The following is a 17,990-nucleotide window of genomic DNA, read 5'->3' as shown; positions in this document are numbered from 1 at the left end:
GTAAAGAAAAAAAAATAATGATATAACACATAAATTAGCAAAGTTTGTTGAAACCATACCAAACTTTAACCTGGATAGAGGCTGCACCAAAACGTTTATGTAATTTGGCTTCTCTGGAATTCTTCGTCCCTCTAGAATGAATTGGAAACCATTTATACTGTGAAAAAAAAAGGACTCGTGTAGTAGTAATTAGCAGAGCCATCTGTGCCATTAAAATTGGAATACTTTGTTAACAGCATATAGATGTACATACTTAATATATCCTTAGGTATTAAGGCCCGTTTGGAAAACTCTAGAAGTAGCTTTTTTTAACTTTTGACTTATGAAAAGTAGTAGTATTAATGTCTGGTGCAATTTTTAAAATCAAATTGTAACTTTCTAAGAAGCTATTTTGGAGCTTATAGAGAAGTTAAAAAAAAAAATGACTTCTCTCGTAATACTTCTATTTTTCATTACATTTCTATAAAATAAGCACTTTTAGAGTTAAAAATTCAAATACAAAATAATTTATTTATAAGTTACTTTTAACAGAGTCATTTATTGTGTAAGTTATTTTATCAAAAAGAGCTTAATTAAGTTGGTTACCCAAACTAGGCCTAAGTAGGAATGAAAACAGATCAAGTGACATTATGCGGACTTTATTGTTAAAAGATGAAATTCGTGGCGTTATTATTTGCATGAGTTTGATGTATATGATATATTAGAAGCATGTTTAAATATTTGAGTCGACTCCGTCCTAAATCGGTCGTTTTATATTTATGTATAAGATGTATTTTATATTATAATATAGAAAAGTATATGGAACCAACTCCAAATCAGTCAAGAATGGAACAACTTAATTAATTATAAATATAGTAATTAGTTTTATTTATTTATAATTTAAAATATTGGTTATTAAATATTTCACCACATTTAAATTAGGAGGAGATACATTCAGTATCATTACAACGTGAATCACAGAAACTGATTCAATTAGCTTCCGTCTCTTCACCCTCCTTTCCTCTCTAAATGCCTAAAACATGATAAATCAGAAAATAGATTCAAAACCATCCAATTTACAAAAAAAAGAAACATCCTAATGGTTAGCATAATCACCATCCACGTAGAGATTTTGGATTCACCCTCTTAATTTTTGGCTGATTTTCTCTTGGTTCTCTAGCATTGTTGTTATAATATATATTTTATACCAATAATTGAGTTGATAGTTTTGTATCCAGTAACATGATTGTTTCTAAAAAATTTGGTAGACAAATGTAATATTCAAACTTTATTACATTTTAGTAAAATCGTGTATATATTTAATTTTAAACAGCCTCAGATTAACTTGCCAAGTCAATGTTTTAAATAGGAGAAAGTACAAGAGAACAACGTTTTTTAATACATCACATAGACAGATACACATACATCAAGTGGTACTCTTAATTAAACTAGTCAGTTTCTGGAATTACTTCCAATTCCACATTTAAGAATCTCACTGGAATAATTGCACTTGAACTACTTGCAGCTGCAGATTCAAAAGGATTCGGCGGCACTTTCAAATTGTCTTCCTCTGCTTCAAGCATTTGAACTACACTTTTCATGGAGGGACGGTGAACCGGGTGCCACTGGATGCACCATAGTCCCACTATTGCCAGTTTCTTTGCAATTTTAAAATCTCCATCGTCATCGATAGGAATATATGTGTCATCTCCTTCAAGCAAATTGTGTATCCAATTCGGATACAGAACTTGAAATGTTTCCTGACTCATGTTTGTATTCTTTCTCCCTCCAACCATCTCAAGCAATAGCATCCCATAACTGTAGATATCGGATTTATAAGATACATTCCCGAAGTTTCTGGAGAAAACTTCAGGCGCCATGTACCCTAAGGTTCCCCTTGCTGCAGTCATGGATACAGTACTTCGATTCTTGGAGCATAACTTAGCCAAACCGAAATCTGAAATTTTAGGAGTGAAACTTTGATCTAACAAGACATTGTAAGGATTAATATCAAAATGCAGAATTCTTTGATCACAGCCTTGATGAAGATATTCAATCCCTTTGGCTATGCCGATAGCAATCTGATGCATCTTGTTCCATCCGAGAAAGGTTTCGTTGTTGCTGGAGGGAGCAATGAAGGTCTGGAGATTACCATTGGGGAAGAAGTGATAAACTAAAGCGCGGTGAGATCCGTCGGCGCAGTAGCCAAGCAAGCGGACCACATTGACATGGTGGATTTTGGCCATAGTTCCCACTTCATTTATGAACTCTTTTCCATCATCGTCTGTGCTGTTGAGGATCTTCACGGCAACGAGAATTTGATTGGACAATTTACCTTTGTAGACGGCTCCATGAGCTCCTTCACCTAATTTGTCCTTAAACTGCTTTGTGATTCTCTTGATATCAGCATAAGAGAATCTTGTCGGGTTTAATGCCTCGTAATCCTTCAAAAAAGTTTTAACTCTTTCTTGATCTTCCCCTTTGTTTCTATAATAGCCATATATATAATACAAGGCAACCAGTATTGACACAAGGAGAGCTGCACCTGCATGCCATTATAAATACATTGAACTTTCAAATTTTTAATAGGGATGACAAAACTTTGCAAGTCCTGGGAATTGGGAATTTTATCCAATGGTGTTCCAAGCATGTGAATATAATATAACATCTATATTATTTATTTATATTATATAATTATCTAATTAAAATTTTTTTTATAAAACTAACAAATAAAATAGGAATATATATATATGATAAATATTTTTTGGAATATCCACTTTTTTTAAATTTGTCTATTCAATAAAACTAGAGTAACTTTTCTTGTAACATATAAGGGAAAAAAAGATTTATTTGAAAGTCAATCTAAAAAAAAGACAAAATAATAATGTTTAGTACAAGTTTAGGTTTGTTACCTGGAAGGGGTAAAAGAATGGATTTATAGTGTTCAATGCCCTTGTTGGATACGTTGCAAGCAACAAAGCATCCACTCTTGAAAGTTTCTGTCGACCATACAAAGTATAATGGACTAGACCATATATTACATACGGAAATTGGCAAGACATGACGAGCCAGTTTTGTGCAGAATATAAAGTTAGACTCGATGATATAATCGTCATCTAAAGCAATATAAATCGGGCAAGATAACTGATTTTGTTCTTCGTAGTAGGGTCTGAATAATAAGTTTACTGATACACCTATAGAACAATTAAAGAAAGTACAGTTTGCTGGCTTTAGAGGATCATCAAAACTATATTGTTTGATGGATCGGAAAGGATAAAATGATGAATAATTGAGTCTGAGAAAGAGTTCTGGAAAACAGTGTTCGGGATCATATACTTGTAAAGTTTTTGATGCGTAATTAATGCGACTGACGTGGAGTTTTACTGAGGATGGAAAGCCAGGTAGCTCAAGAATATTGGTTTTGTTTTCTGAACAGTAGAGACGCACGGGGCATGGAACGGGATCGTCATGGCAAATTGCGATATCCAGATTCAAATTCAGCAACAGTAGCAGTAAGAATGTTGGCATGGTCAATAATGTGGCAAGGTGCCAGGGAAATCAAAGTTTTCTTCGCTTTATAAGTGAACTGAGTTCCAAATGATAAAAAATTAAGAGTATAAAAAGATAAAAACTAATAACTCATAAAATTGTTTAGTTGAAAATTATTGGATAATATTAAAAATATAGGAATGTTCCCATAAAAACGTAGAAAACGTCTTTTTTTTAAAGATATTTTTTAATAATTAAAATTTAACACATATAATTACTTAAATTATGTTATTTTTGTTAAAATTATATCAGACAAATTAATTTGACCGAAAAATAGTGAATCAAATTTTGAATCCGTCTAAATTAATATTATTTTTATAAAAAATGACTACAATACCCCTATTATATAAAATGACTAAAATACACTTATTATATATATTAATTTTGAGAATTCTAAATTTTAGCCATTTTCTTCTCTATCTTTATAAGGTTAGAATTTAAAGTTTTCAAAATATATATATATATATATGATAGGAATATTTTAATTGTATTTTATAATAGGGATATTGTAGTAATTTTTTATAAAAAATATTAATTTATACCGGTTTAAAATTTAATTTATTAATTTTTTTGCTAAACTGATTTGTTCAGTCTAATTTTAATAAAAATAATATAATTTAATTGATTATATGTATTAAATTTTAATTTTTAAAAAATATCTTTAAAAAAGACGTTTTTGACATCTTTATTTAAGTGGCTCTCTAAAAATATTATTTGTACATTAAAATCAGTTATCAATGTATTTATATATGATTATGAACACATGTGTTTTAATTTATTTTTAATATATATTTATATTCTAATATATATTTTATAGTTGATTTTGATCTATAGGTAGTATAATTATTTATTTAATAATTATTAACCATGACATGAATACAATGTTACGTGGGTTTTACTATATAAAAAAGAATATTGATAACTTAATATATTCTGTTAAATAAAACCAATTTAGTTGACTTTTTAAGGAAAAATGTTAGTTTTAATTTTTTTTTTTTTTACAATTATATTTAATCTTGATCGACTGCTTTTGTTTATCACAAATAGTCCATCATAGAGTCACCAAAAAAAAAAAAAATAGTCCATCATAGTCTTCAACAAAGTAGTAGATATCCGTTTTGCTAGAACCCTATGATGAGCAGAATGAAAGGCTTGTGGTGTTCACTACTAGTATTGCACTTGGTCTTTCAAACTTGCTGCTGCGCCTCGGATCAGGGAGGAGCATGTAGGCCTTCCTCTTGCGGCAAAATCACCAACATAAAACATCCTTTCCGGCTCAAGGATGATCCCGCACACTGTGGGGATCAGAGGTACGAGTTGTCTTGCGAGAGTAACAGGACGCTGTTATATCTTTTCCCCGGTAAATGCTACCATGTGAAGGGAATAAACTACAATAACTTCACGATCCGGCTGGTAGATCCCGCCATCTCAGATTCAGGGGACGACTGCTCCACCCTTCCTCGCTATTCTTTATCCAGTTCCAATTTCAGTGACGAAGGTATCCAATATGAAATCATTCGAGAACGAAGATACGTCGTTGATGGCAGTCTACAGTATGAAAGAATATTGGAGAACGTGATTTTCTTGAAGTGCAGCAATCCGATGAGGGAAGATCCACGATACGTGGACGCTGCTCCTTGCACTAAAGAAGGCGGCAATAATGTTTATGCTGTTCTTGGAGACTTGGCAGTGGGTGAATTAAGAGATGACTGCCGCGTGATGATGGTTGCTACCTCATCCTTTCTTATTCCACCGAGATTTTTTCCTGATGATGCTTCATTCTTCATCGACCAAAACTTGTCATACGCTGAAATTCACAGGAGGATCAGTTACGGATTTGATCTTTCTTGGATGCGCGGCGGTGCTTGTCCATCTATCTGTGGGAAGCTGCTTTCTTGCCATTTCAATGAAACCGCTCAAAATCACATCAGTTGCCTGAGGGATGATTACTGTGTCACTCCAATAACGTTTACTGAATGCAGTAAGAAAAGTACTATTTAGTTATTTACTGGTTTTCATACCGAAAAGTATACGAGAAGCAACAGAATTTATTGATTTTTTTTTTCAAAAATTAGCCATCAATGTTTAATTTAACGATTAGATTACTAAACTAAAAAAATTATATTAACGAACTAAAAATATTAACAAAAAGTAATAAATTTTATTGACATTTAAACTTTTTTTTATCTCTTTCATACTTTCTTTATGCCAATTTTAATTTGCTGTTTTAGTAGACAATAATAGATTTATACAAGTTTTATAAGACATAAATTATACAGAGAAAAATTAAAGGATAAGTAATTTATTTTATATTGGTCAATACTTTTAATTAATAATTCAATATCTTTAATCTAACTATCCAATAATATATTTTTTAACCGTTATTTTTAAATATTCTAGCTAATTATTGGCCAAAATTAATAAATTGGACTAAATTCTCAAAGTGGTATTTTAAATTTAAGGCTTTTTACTCATTTAGTCCCTCAAATTCAAATTCCTATACCAACTCCTAAAATTTAGTTCTAAACGCTATATTAGTTCTTGAATCTTTTTTAGCATTGAATCAATGAATGAAGTGTTGAATTAGTTCTAAATTGTCATGTTGTACATAAAGTTAAATGGTGTCATTTCATTTTGTACTTAAATAAGACAAAAATAAAAAGATAAAGTAGAGTTTATATGATAATACAAACTATTTCATATTTTCTCATTCTCCAAAACGATCTCATTTTTAACTTGTTTAATATAAGAGTTAAAACTAAACGATGTTATTTAGTCATGTGTCTAAACTAACGTGACAAATCAGAACTAGCTCAACATTTCATTTGTTAATTATTTAATATCGAAAAAAATTCAGAAACTAACATGGTGCTTGAAGTAGGATCTCAAATATCAGTATAATTTTAAATTTAAAAAACTAAAATGATGAAAATGAGAATCTTAAAGATCATTACACAAATTTAGTCTAATAAATTGTGTTAATCCTTTGATATTTTTCATTTATATATGTTATTTAGGAGCATTTTTTTATATTTTTAGTTTTGATATTAAAATTTATTAAAAGTGAGAAAAGATTAAACCTTTATATCATAGGAAAAGATATACAAAAAATATGTATATAAAAAATGTTCATGATCAACCCCATTTTAGCTCATTTTTCTCTTTTGAGTTTACTGTTATTTTGCTTTTTTCTGTCTACAGAATTCGCAAGCTAATTTATTTTTACTGTGATTTAGGAAACGTGTCAAAGCTCCGAATTATTGCAGAAGGTATGGATTTTACCTATAATAATAATAATAATTACCTATTATGATTTTTAACCTTTTACAATTTAATTGATTGACAAATACCTATGATGCACGGACATTGACACGGACACGGGACACGACACGACACAAGACACGCCGACACGCAAATTTTAAAATCTTACATGACACGGGGACACGCGTACATATAAAATATAAAGTATTTTTTAGATAAACCGTAATAATATTTTAATATTTTATTGATATTAAAATATAAATTAATTTTTTAAATTATTGTTAATGTCTTATTTTAATTATATCAGGTATTTAAAAAAATTTTTGTTTTAATAAATAACAATATATACTATATCTAAATTTATTTTAAGAATATATATTAAGAATAAGACTGGACACGCTGACACGTGATGGTATTTAGGTATGTCCAAGTGTGTTCGGAAATTTTTTTTTATTTTTTATTGAGATATGGTTTTGACACAGTAGACACGCGTGTCGAACGAGTATCGGTGAGTGTCGTGTCCAAAATATGTCCGACACGCAGACACGACAACTCAACAAAGTGTCCGTATTTTATAGATAAATACAATATCAGTAAAATAAAAGAAGTACTCTTTCACCACCAAATTTTGCATGTATAGTTATATTTAAATATTATATATATTCTAAATGCAATAAAAAATATATATATACTTTTCAATAGCGTTTAATATACACATATTTTCTGTTGCATTTAGAATATATATAATATTTATAATCTATCATTTCAAACTAAAATACATTTTATATATATATATATATATATATATATATATATATATATATATATATATATATATATTATAGTTTGAAATGATAGATTATATATATAATTGTGTAAAAGATGTTTGTGTATTTATAATATTTCTGTAGTGCATGTTATTGAATGCTTTTCTATTGGACATGCGTAATGTTACTCCTTAGATTTCTCAATATTATATATATTCTATATTTTAAATAAAATATTAATAACATTGAAATTAAACTGTGTACTAGTAGTTAAATTTATGGATTAACTTATTATTACTACTTTTTTGTTGAAGTTTTAACTTTTTTCTTTACACTTTTACAAAAATCTGAATAATATTTTGGTTTTAGTCAAGCAAGTCCATTATAAAATAAAAAATAACTATAATGCTTTTATTATACAATATTAAACTTTTAATTAAAAAGTAGAATTACAAGTTATTGCAAAAATGCTTAAGATTTGAAAATATAGCTTATACGTATGTTTTTTTTAATATTATATCTTATTAATTTTAGTAAATTTTTAGTATCATACTACAACAACAATGAAGTTTTGTCTTATTAGGTGGAGTCGGCTATATGAATCATCAAACGATGCTATTGAATTATTTTATCATATATTATGTCTACAGAAAGACTATTTATATGTAGATCTCGTTTGATTACCTCATGAATGGTATTTTTAGGTCTTCCTCTGCCTTTCACTCCATGTCTATTTTTCATCTCATCCATCCTTCTGACTGGGTGCTCTGTCGGTCTTCTTCTCACACGTTCAAATCACCTGAGACACGATTCTATCATCTTTTTTACAATAGGTGCTACAACCCTCTCTCTTATATATTCGTTCCTTGTCCTATCCAATTGCGTATGACCACTCATCTGTCTCAACATCTTTATCTCTGTCACACTTAACTTATGGTCGTACTCCCCTTTAGCCGCCCAACACTCTATACCATAAAACATAGCCGGTCTGATAGTAGTATAATGAATTTATCTTTAAGTTTTAAAGGCACTTTTTTGTCACATATAAAACCATACGCACTCCGCTATTTTGACCAACCTACTTGGATCCTATTATTTACATCATGTTCAATCTCTCCATTATCTTGTTGATACATCAAAGATACTTAAAACTTTTAATTTTTCGTAAGATGTTTTCTCCAATATTTAACTCTGTATTAGGACTTTTTTATTCGGTGGCCGAATTTACATTCCGTATATTCCGTCTTGCTACGGCTTATACACAGACCATACACTTCTAAAACTTCTCTTCATAAATCCAACTTCTTATTTAGGTCTTCCCTTTAATCTCTCATAAGGACGATATCATCAGTAAAAAGCATGCATCATGGCATAGACTCTTGGATATGCTTTGTGCGTACTTTCAAGACTAATGTGAAAATGTATGAACTTAAGGATGATATTTGGTGTAACCCTATACCAATACAAAATTCCTCTGTCATACCACATTGAGTCTTCATACTAGTTGTAGTCCGTCCCATCATACATATATTTAATTGCACAAATATATGTGATCCTTACTCTCTTCCTTTCTAAAACCTTCCATAAGACCTCCCTTGGCACCCTATCGTACGCTTTTTCCAAATCAATAAACACCATATGTAGATCTCTTTTATTACTTCGATACCTCTCCATCATCCTTCTTAACAGATATATAGTTTCAGTGGTAGATCTGGTTGGCATAAAACCAAATTAGTTTTCTGTTACTGTGTCTCTTGTCTCAGACTCTGTTCTATCATCGTTTCCCATAACTTCATGGTGTGGCTCATGAGTTTGATCCCTCGATAGTTTTTGCAACTCTGTATATACCCCTCATTCTTGTAGATAGGTATCAAGGTGCTCTTTCTCCACTCATCTAGCATCTTCTTTGACCTTAAAATCTCATTAAAATCTTTCGTTAACCAACTGATACCTTTCTTTCCAAGGCCCTTCCAAACTTCAATCTGAATATTATCGGATCATACTGCCCTGTCATTTTTTATTCGCTTTAGAGTTTCTTTTACCTCGAAGTCTCGAATCCTTCTATAGTAGTCGAAGTTTTGTTCTTCTTCTCTCGTGCATAACCAACCAAGGCTCAAAAGAGTCTTCTATCCTTCATTAAATAACTCATAGAAGTATCTCTTCCACCTTTCATTGATCTTCTCATCTTGAGCCAAAACCTATCCATATTTATCATTTATGCACTTAACTTGATCCAAGTCTCTCATTCTTCTTTCACGGATCTTAATGATTTTATATATACCTTGTTTTCCTTTCTTCGTTCCTAAAGACTGGTAGAGACTCTCATATGTTCTTGTTCTTACTTCACTTACAACCACTCTTATCTTTTTCTTAGCCGTCTTATATTTTAAATTTTCTAATTATCTGCATTGTGGCATAAAGACCACTCTTTAAAGCATTCTCTTTTTTCCTTTAACTTTTCTTATACACTTGCATTCTACAACCAAGATTCCTCGTCTCTTGGTTCTATCCCTCTAGATTCACCAAAATTTTCTTTTGTTGTTCTTCTAATAACTTCTGCCATCTCCCTCCACATCTCCTCTGCGCTTCCATCCCCTTCCCACTTTGCCTCTTCTTCTATCCGTCTTAGGAAATTTCTTTGTTCCTCACCTTTCATTTGCCACCACATCGTTTTTGGGTTATTCGTATGATGTCTTTTTCTCAACTTTTGCTCAACACGAAAATCCACGACGAACATCCTATGTTGTGTTGTTAAACTCTCTCCTGGAATAATTTTACAATTAATGCAAAATTTTCGGTCAACTCTCTTCAACAACAAGAAGTCGATTTGAGAGCTTATCATGCCACTCCTATAGGTTATAAGATGTTTGTCTCTCTTTTTAAAACATATATTTGCGATGAGAAGATCAAAAGTAAAGGAAATGTCCAAAATAGTTTTACCCTCGGTATTGACCATCCCGAAACCATGACCTCCGTGAATACTTCCATACTCAATCACTTCTCTTCCAACATTACCGTTTAAAGATCCTCCAAAGAAAATCTTATCTCTCCAAGGTATATCTTGGACCAAACTCTCTAGATCCTCCCAAAACCTTATCTTGTGTTGCTCGTCTGAATCCACTTGTGGTGTGTTCCGAGGGTTACCTGAAACTGTAGGTCGATCTCGGACGAGATCTTCTGTGCTGGTCGGCGCTGATGTGTCCGACTTGTGGGTGGTGGCCGGAGCCGCTGCGTCCGACTTGTTGGACTTGATGGTGATGCTGATCCTTCGTCACCGGAGGGTGGTGGTACCTGCAAGGGACTCTGATGCTTAAGTTAGCAAGGGTATTAAGCAGGTTTTTAGTAGAATCAGAGTATGAGTTATACCTGGGTGCTCCAATGTATTTATAATGTTGTAGAGTGATCTTTTCTGGGGATAAGATAGTTATCTTATCTTATCTTTGAGTGGAGTTATCTTATCTTTAAGGAAACTGCCCTTATCTCTATAGGCTTGGGCTGCCTTAGGATTCGGGTCGCGTTCCTCTGTTTAGACCTTTTTTGGGCTTTTCTGGTGATTTGGTCGAGCTCTTAAAGAAGATGTCAGATAGTCCTGACCTGAAGAGGTCGGTCGACTTGTCGTTAAACAACCCGGGTCGGACAGCTCGACCCATGGTATGAACACGGTGTATAGGCGCTAATCACATGAAAAGTACATCCTTCCACCACAAGTTTGATAGAGATGATCCGATCACCCACTCTCTTGACATTCACTACGTCCTTCTTCTACTACTTATCCACGATAATACCTACCCCATTCGTATCCTTCACCTTTTCTGTATACCAAAGTTTGAACCTGGAGGTGTCCAACTCTCTAGCCTTCGTGCCGACCCATTTTGTTCCTTGTAGGCACATCATGTTAATCTTCCTCCTTGTCTTGGCATCCACCACCTTCATAGATTTTTCTGTTAGAGTATTTATGTTTCATGTCCCAAATCTTAATCTTCTGTCGCTCCGAACTTGACATTTATCTTTTTCTTTGTCAACTAGCTTATTTATTTTCGTCCGTTCACGAAAGTATGGAACCTTTACTCATTTAATACTATACCCGAGTACTGATGTGGCAACTTTTATTCATTTGACACTATATGTGAGCAAGACAATGCATTGTTTCCGGACAACGACCTAACTTTAATGCAATAATATCTTTGATTCATGCCATGAAGATTCGACTAATTTTTTATGTTAACCTTTGAAGACCTAACACAACTCTCTTTTTTTATCTAGACTTAGACCGACTATGTACCACAAATGTAGTACAGGCTGAGTTAAATCTGTAGTATCATACATGGAACGTAGTTGACCTCTCGCTTCAACACTAATCCGCTCTCATACTGTCTCATTAATTAATTACATATATGTTATATCTCAGTTAGCTCTATATTTAAGAAAATAGCTTTGGTAGAAACACTAAGCAACACGAAGTTCAGATCTTAAATATAAAATAATAGAAAGCAATACTGTTGCCTATTACTTCATATAAGTTAATAACTTATTAGTACTATTTTGCTTCCCCTAATATGGTAGTTTATTGTCTTTCCATATGTCTAATTTTTCACTGATTGTTTTCTACAGATTATACGTTTGGAATTTTGAAAGGTAAATCTCATTCTTTAATTAGTGTATTATTTAGATCCAATAATATTCTTGTGTTTAAAGCGGGAGAGTCTAAAATTGGAGTTTACTATTTTTATTAACACTAACAAAGCTTAGTAGCAAAAATAGAATTCACAAATGGGGGGCTTTCAGAAATAAATAAAATATCTTTTATTAGAGACTAAATCTTTTTTTTTTATGTTTATTAATTAGCAACAAATATATATTTATTGGTCTATTTTTTTTATATTCATATAGGACTTCGCAAAGTGATAGGCAAAGATACTGGAGAAAAAGCCTCTAAAGACAGCGGTGTAGTATTTGTTATAATGGTAGGTATATTCACCGGATGGTTTCTGGTGCCATACACGGCTGTTAAATACACATTAAGTGTCATGCTTGTCTTTGCACTGTTGATCTACACATATCGAAGAAGGCATATATCAATGTATGAGAATATTGAAGATTTTCTGCGAGAAAACACTCTCATGCCAATCAGGTATTCGTATAAAGAAATAAAGAAAATGACAGCAGGTTTTAAGGAAAAGTTGGGAGAAGGAGGATTCGGCTCAGTCTACAAAGGAAAGCTAATAAGTGGACCCTTCGTAGCCATAAAAATGTTGGGTAAAGCGAAAGGAAACGGCCAAGAATTTATCAATGAAGTTGCTACAATTGGTAGGATACATCATGCGAATGTGGTGAAGTTGGTTGGCTTTTGCGTCGAAGAATCAAAACGTGCTCTTGTATATGAATTCATGCCGAAGGGTTCTCTCGACAAGTATATTTTTTCCAAAGAGAATAGTATATCATTAACATATCAGAAGATGTTTGAGATATCTCTTGGAGTGGCTCGCGGTATAGCTTATCTACATGAAGGTTGTGACATGCAGATTTTGCATTTTGATATCAAGCCTCATAATATCCTTCTTGATGAGAACTTCATTCCTAAGGTCTCAGACTTTGGTCTCGCAAAACTTTATCCTCTTGATAATAGTATTGTAACTTTGACTGCCGCAAGAGGAACTATTGGCTACATGGCCCCAGAATTGTTCTACCAAAATATTGGAGCAGTATCTTATAAGGCTGATGTCTATAGTTTTGGAATGCTTTTGATGGAAATGGCGAGTCAAAGAAAAAATTTGAATCCGCATGCAGAACATTCAAGTCAACTTTATTTTCCATTTTGGATTTATAATCACTTAGCTGCTGAGAGTCAAGAGATAGAGATGAAAACTTTTAATCATGAAGAAAGGAGTGAACTAACAAAAAAGATGTTTATGACTGCACTATGGTGTATACAATTGAAACCATGTGATCGTCCCTCAATGAATGAAGTAGTGAAAATGCTAGAAGGAGATGTCGCAACCATTAAAATGCCTCCAAAACCTTCATTTTATCCAAATGACGTGATTCAAAGAGATTCCGAGATTTACTCCGGAGTAAATGATTCAAATAATTCTTATGCGTCTTCAAGTTTTGAGGAGGAAAGTACAACCAACCCTTTGTTAAAGTTTTCTGGTTGATGACCAAGCTTTTTAACGATCTTGTTTAATTTCTTATTATGTGCATGTTTGGGCGCCATTATTTTGTTAAAAAAAGATCTTTTTTCAATGAAAAAATATCTTTTTTATTTTTTAACGTGTTTGGCAAATTTCTAGTAGTAAAAATAAAAGCACTAGTAAAATCAAAAAAAGATCTTTTTTGAGAAGCTGTAATTTACATCTTTTTTTAAAAGATCTTTTTTCCTTAAAAAAAAGATGTTTTTCGTGTAATAAATGAACAAAAAAGTACTTTTATATTGTTATACCCAAACATAATTGATAGATAAAAAGACCTTTTTATATGAGATATCCAAACATAAAATTACTTTTACTTTTCTATAAGATCTTTTAAAAAAAGATAACTCGAAAAAAGATCTTTTCTCAAAAGCTCACCTAAACAAGCCCTATGTTAAGTAAGAGGACAAGTAGTATATCAAGCAGATGTGATATTTTTTATATTGCTTGTGTTTTTGTTTAGATTTATGTGTTGTATATTAGTTCAGAGACTTTGGTGATGAAAAAATAATGAATGATTTAAATTAAGAATAGAATGTGTCAAGGGCAGAGCTACCTATAATGAAAGAGGGCAATCGCTCCTCCTAATTTTAATTTTTTATATATAAATTATATGTAAATTTTAGTTTAGTCTCTCTTAAAATTTTATTTTAATATTATTTTATTGTATAAATATTTTTTGTATTCCTCTAATATTTCATCTAATTCCGTTCTGGAGTGTGTACATGCTGTTTTATATACAAGAGAATGTAACCCACAACTTTAACTAATATTTCCTCTCAAATTGAAGTATATAAATTAGGGGAATGTTAGGGGGACAATTTTGTTGAACAATATAAACAACTACCAATCAAATAAAAATACACTACATCTCTAAATTAACCCTCTAAATTTTAATATTAAAATAACCATCCGTACACTAGTAAAATGAACATCCGATATATTTATTGTTTACATTGTTTAATATTTTCATTGTTTACCTATACTTTTCCTATAAATTATAGGTTCCCAACAGATATGAGGCAGCTAAATTGTGATGTCAAAACTGCTTTGGTGAGAATGTTTGCCAATTAGTGAGCCACACAACTTTACAAGCAGCATTTGTTATGGCTCTATACTCAATTTCGGTTGAACTTTTAGATGCCACATATTGTAGACTTATCATCTTGTTCTTTGTACGTCTAAAATTCTCGACGAAAACTAAGCACTTTTATAATGACAATTTCTTAAGTAGCTTATAGCTTTATACTCTAAATTATATATAATATTACGAAGTGATTATCAATATGATAATATATCCCATAAAGATAATGACTAGTGGTTTGTTACTTGTTGATTAATAAATAAAATAAGATGATATTTTTATATGTCCGAGACGGTATTTGGCAAGTAAGCATATGGAATAGTTATGCAACTCCGGCATTCGGCTGAAAATTGTGTGTATAGTTTTGTTGTGATTCGTGGGTGAAATCCGAAAATATTCCTTTTTAAGTGAATTCCTTTCTTTTTCTTTTAACCTTTTCGCAATCTGTAAGAATTTTTTTTCCAGTCAGTGAGAAGCCTTTCTTTTTTTCAGATCAAATCAAAGTGATAGATTCATTTTCTCGCACTCTGAAAAATGGAAATTCTATATCCACATATTTCAGCTCCAAATTCTGTTTTGGTAAATTACAGTAAATTCAATTCAATTTTAAAATTAATTTGTGCCGGCATTCACTATCCAAATTGACAACATTATTTCTGATTTTCTATTAAAAAGATAAGAACAAGGGTATATTCAATGAGGAGTGGTAGGGGATAGTAACTTTTGTGATTTGTAGCCATCAAATAACTATCAATGATAATTTTAATGGTGTAAGATTGACGTGAAATTTCATCCAATAGCTCACTTTTTTTTGCTGGTTACATGCTGTACAGAATTTAATAAAGTTGCTGCCCCTAAACTTTTCCATATTCATATTCAATAGAGGTCTCACTGTCTACTTGACCTTAGCGTTGTAAAAAGTGGTGAACAATTATTTAGTTGTACTGTAAATAACTGCACTTTTTAAAATACGAATGGAGGCCATTTGAGATAAATACAGAGAGAGATAGAGAAAGAGATGAATTTTAGAGAGAGAGAGAGAGATGAATTAACGAATCTTAAATAGTCCAAACTAAAGTAACTCACTTAATTAAACTAGTCTGTTTCTGGAATTACTTCCAATTCCAAATTCAAGAATTTTGCTGGAATAATTGCACTTGAACTAGTCGCAGCTATAGATTCAAAAGGATTCGGAGGCACTTTCAACGTATCTTCCTCTGCTTCAAGCATATGAACTACACTTTTCATGGAGGGACGGTGCACCGGGTGCCACTGGATGCACCATAGTCCCACTATTGCAAGTTTCTTTGCAATTCTAAAATCTCCATCATCGTCAATTGGAATATACGTGTCATCTCCTTCGAGCAAATTGTGTATCCAATTCGGATATAGAACTTGAAATGTTTCTTGACTCGCATTTGTATTTTTTCTTCCTCCAACCATCTCAAGCAACAACATCCCATAACTGTAGATATCGGATTTGTAAGATACATTCCCGAAGTTTCTAGAGAAAACTTCAGGCGCCATGTATCCTAAGGTTCCCCTTGCTGCTGTCATGGACACAGTGCTTCGATTTTTGGAGCATAACTTAGCTAAACCAAAGTCTGAAATTTTTGGAGTGAAATTTTGATCTAACAAGACATTGCGAGGATTAATGTCGAAATGCAGAATTCTTTGGTTACAGCCTTGGTGAAGATATTCAATCCCTTTGGCTATGCCCACAGCAATCTGATGCATCTTGTTCCATCCAAAGAAGGTTTCCTTGTCACTTGACAGAGCAATGAAGCTCTGGAGATTACCATTGGGGAAGAAGTGATAAACCAAAGCGCGGTGAGATCCTTCGGCGCAGTAGCCAAGCAAGCGAACCACATTGACATGGTGGATTTTGGCCATTGTTCCCACTTCATTTATGAATTCTGTCCCATCTCCATCTGCTTTATTAAGAATCTTGACGGCAACCAGAATTTGATTAGTTAATTTACCTTTGTAGACAGCTCCATGAGCTCCTTCACCTAACTTGTCCTTAAACTGCTTTGTAATTCTCTTGATATCAGTATAAGAGAATCTTGTTGGGTTTAATGCTTTGTAGTCCTTCAAAAAAGTTTCAACTCTTTGTTGATCTTCTCCTTTGTTTCTATAATAGCAATATATATGATACATGACACCCAGTATTAGCACAAGGAGAGTTGCACCTGCATAACATTATAAACACATTGAACTTTCCAAGTAAATATACCATAATGGTGTTTAATCCAAGTTTAAGTTTGTTACCTGTAAGGGGTAAAAGAATGGATTCATGGTGTTCAGTGCCCTTGTTGGATACGTTGCAAGCAACAAAGCATCCACTCTTGAAAGTTTCTGTCGACCATACCAAGTATAATGGTTCCCAATTCCACTTTATGTTACATAAGGAAATTGGCAAGACATGACGAGTCAATTTTGTGCAGAATACAAGGTTGGACTCGATGATGTTGTCGTCATCTAAAGCAATAAGAATCGGGCAAGATAACAGATCTTGTTCCTCGTAGTAGCCGCTGAGGATGTTTGGTGGCACGCTTGAAGAGCAATCAAAGAAAGTACAGTTTGTTGGGTGTAGAGGATCATAAAAACTATCGAAATCAAGTGATTGTTTAATGGATTGGAAAGGATAAAATGATGAATAATTGAGTGTGAGAAAGAGTTGTGGAAAACAGTGTTTGGGATCATATACTTGTAAAGTGTTTGATGTGTAGCTAATGCTTGTGACGGGGAGTTTTACTGAGGATGGAAAGGCAGGCAGCTCAAGGATATTGGTTTTGTCTTCTGAACAGTAGAGACGCACGGGACATGGAACGGGATCATCATGGTAAATTCCCATGTCCGGATTCAAATTCAGCAGCAGCATCAATAATAATGCTGCCATGGTCAATGATAATATCAGATGAGATGGGAAATCAAAGTTTTCTTTGCTTTGTAAATGAACCAAGTTCAAAATGATAAAATATTGATTGTAGGATGGGTTAATAATTTTTTAAGAGGAGTGCTAGGGTATTTGTAGCCATCAAATAGTCATCAATAATAATTTTAATGGTGTGAGATTGGTGTGGGATTTCTTTCAATGACTCATTTTTTCTTCCACGTGGCGTTGACCTGCCACGTGGCGTGCCACGTCATCATGCCACA

At 32.6% G+C, this 17,990-nt stretch overlaps 3 protein-coding genes across 3 annotated transcripts; 1 reads left to right on the top strand and 2 right to left on the bottom strand.

Annotated features, from left to right (window-relative positions):
- Nucleotides 1-1,360: 1,360 nt before the first annotated feature.
- Nucleotides 1,361-3,507, bottom strand: LOC107647795 (rust resistance kinase Lr10-like). The gene is made up of 2 exons (XM_088490003.1): nucleotides 2,892-3,507; nucleotides 1,361-2,524 (listed from the first exon to the last, which is right to left on the bottom strand). The coding sequence occupies exons 1-2, from the start codon at nucleotides 3,505-3,507 to the stop codon at nucleotides 1,428-1,430; spliced, it is 1,713 nt and encodes a 570-aa protein (XP_088346129.1). The 3' UTR covers nucleotides 1,361-1,427.
- A 1,060-nt stretch (nucleotides 3,508-4,567) lies between these two features.
- LOC107647794 (LEAF RUST 10 DISEASE-RESISTANCE LOCUS RECEPTOR-LIKE PROTEIN KINASE-like 2.3) lies at nucleotides 4,568-13,860 on the top strand. Its single transcript, XM_021105740.2, has 4 exons — nucleotides 4,568-5,509; nucleotides 6,765-6,797; nucleotides 12,168-12,191; nucleotides 12,447-13,860. The coding sequence occupies exons 1-4, from the start codon at nucleotides 4,660-4,662 to the stop codon at nucleotides 13,709-13,711; spliced, it is 2,172 nt and encodes a 723-aa protein (XP_020961399.2). The 5' UTR covers nucleotides 4,568-4,659; the 3' UTR covers nucleotides 13,712-13,860.
- A 2,063-nt stretch (nucleotides 13,861-15,923) lies between these two features.
- LOC107647793 (rust resistance kinase Lr10-like) lies at nucleotides 15,924-17,730 on the bottom strand. The gene is made up of 2 exons (XM_021105365.2): nucleotides 17,100-17,730; nucleotides 15,924-17,020 (listed from the first exon to the last, which is right to left on the bottom strand). Exons 1-2 carry the CDS (start codon nucleotides 17,728-17,730, stop codon nucleotides 15,924-15,926), a joined length of 1,728 nt encoding a protein of 575 aa, XP_020961024.1.
- Between the last annotated feature and the right edge of the window lie 260 nt (nucleotides 17,731-17,990).

The sequence above is a fragment of the Arachis ipaensis genome, chromosome B6, assembly GCF_059453495.1.
Source record: "Arachis ipaensis isolate K30076 ecotype BB chromosome B6, ASM5945349v1, whole genome shotgun sequence".
Lineage (NCBI taxonomy): Eukaryota > Viridiplantae > Streptophyta > Magnoliopsida > Fabales > Fabaceae > Arachis > Arachis ipaensis.
Note: the sequence above shows the minus strand (reverse complement) of the source record. Positions and strands in the feature narration are given on the sequence as shown.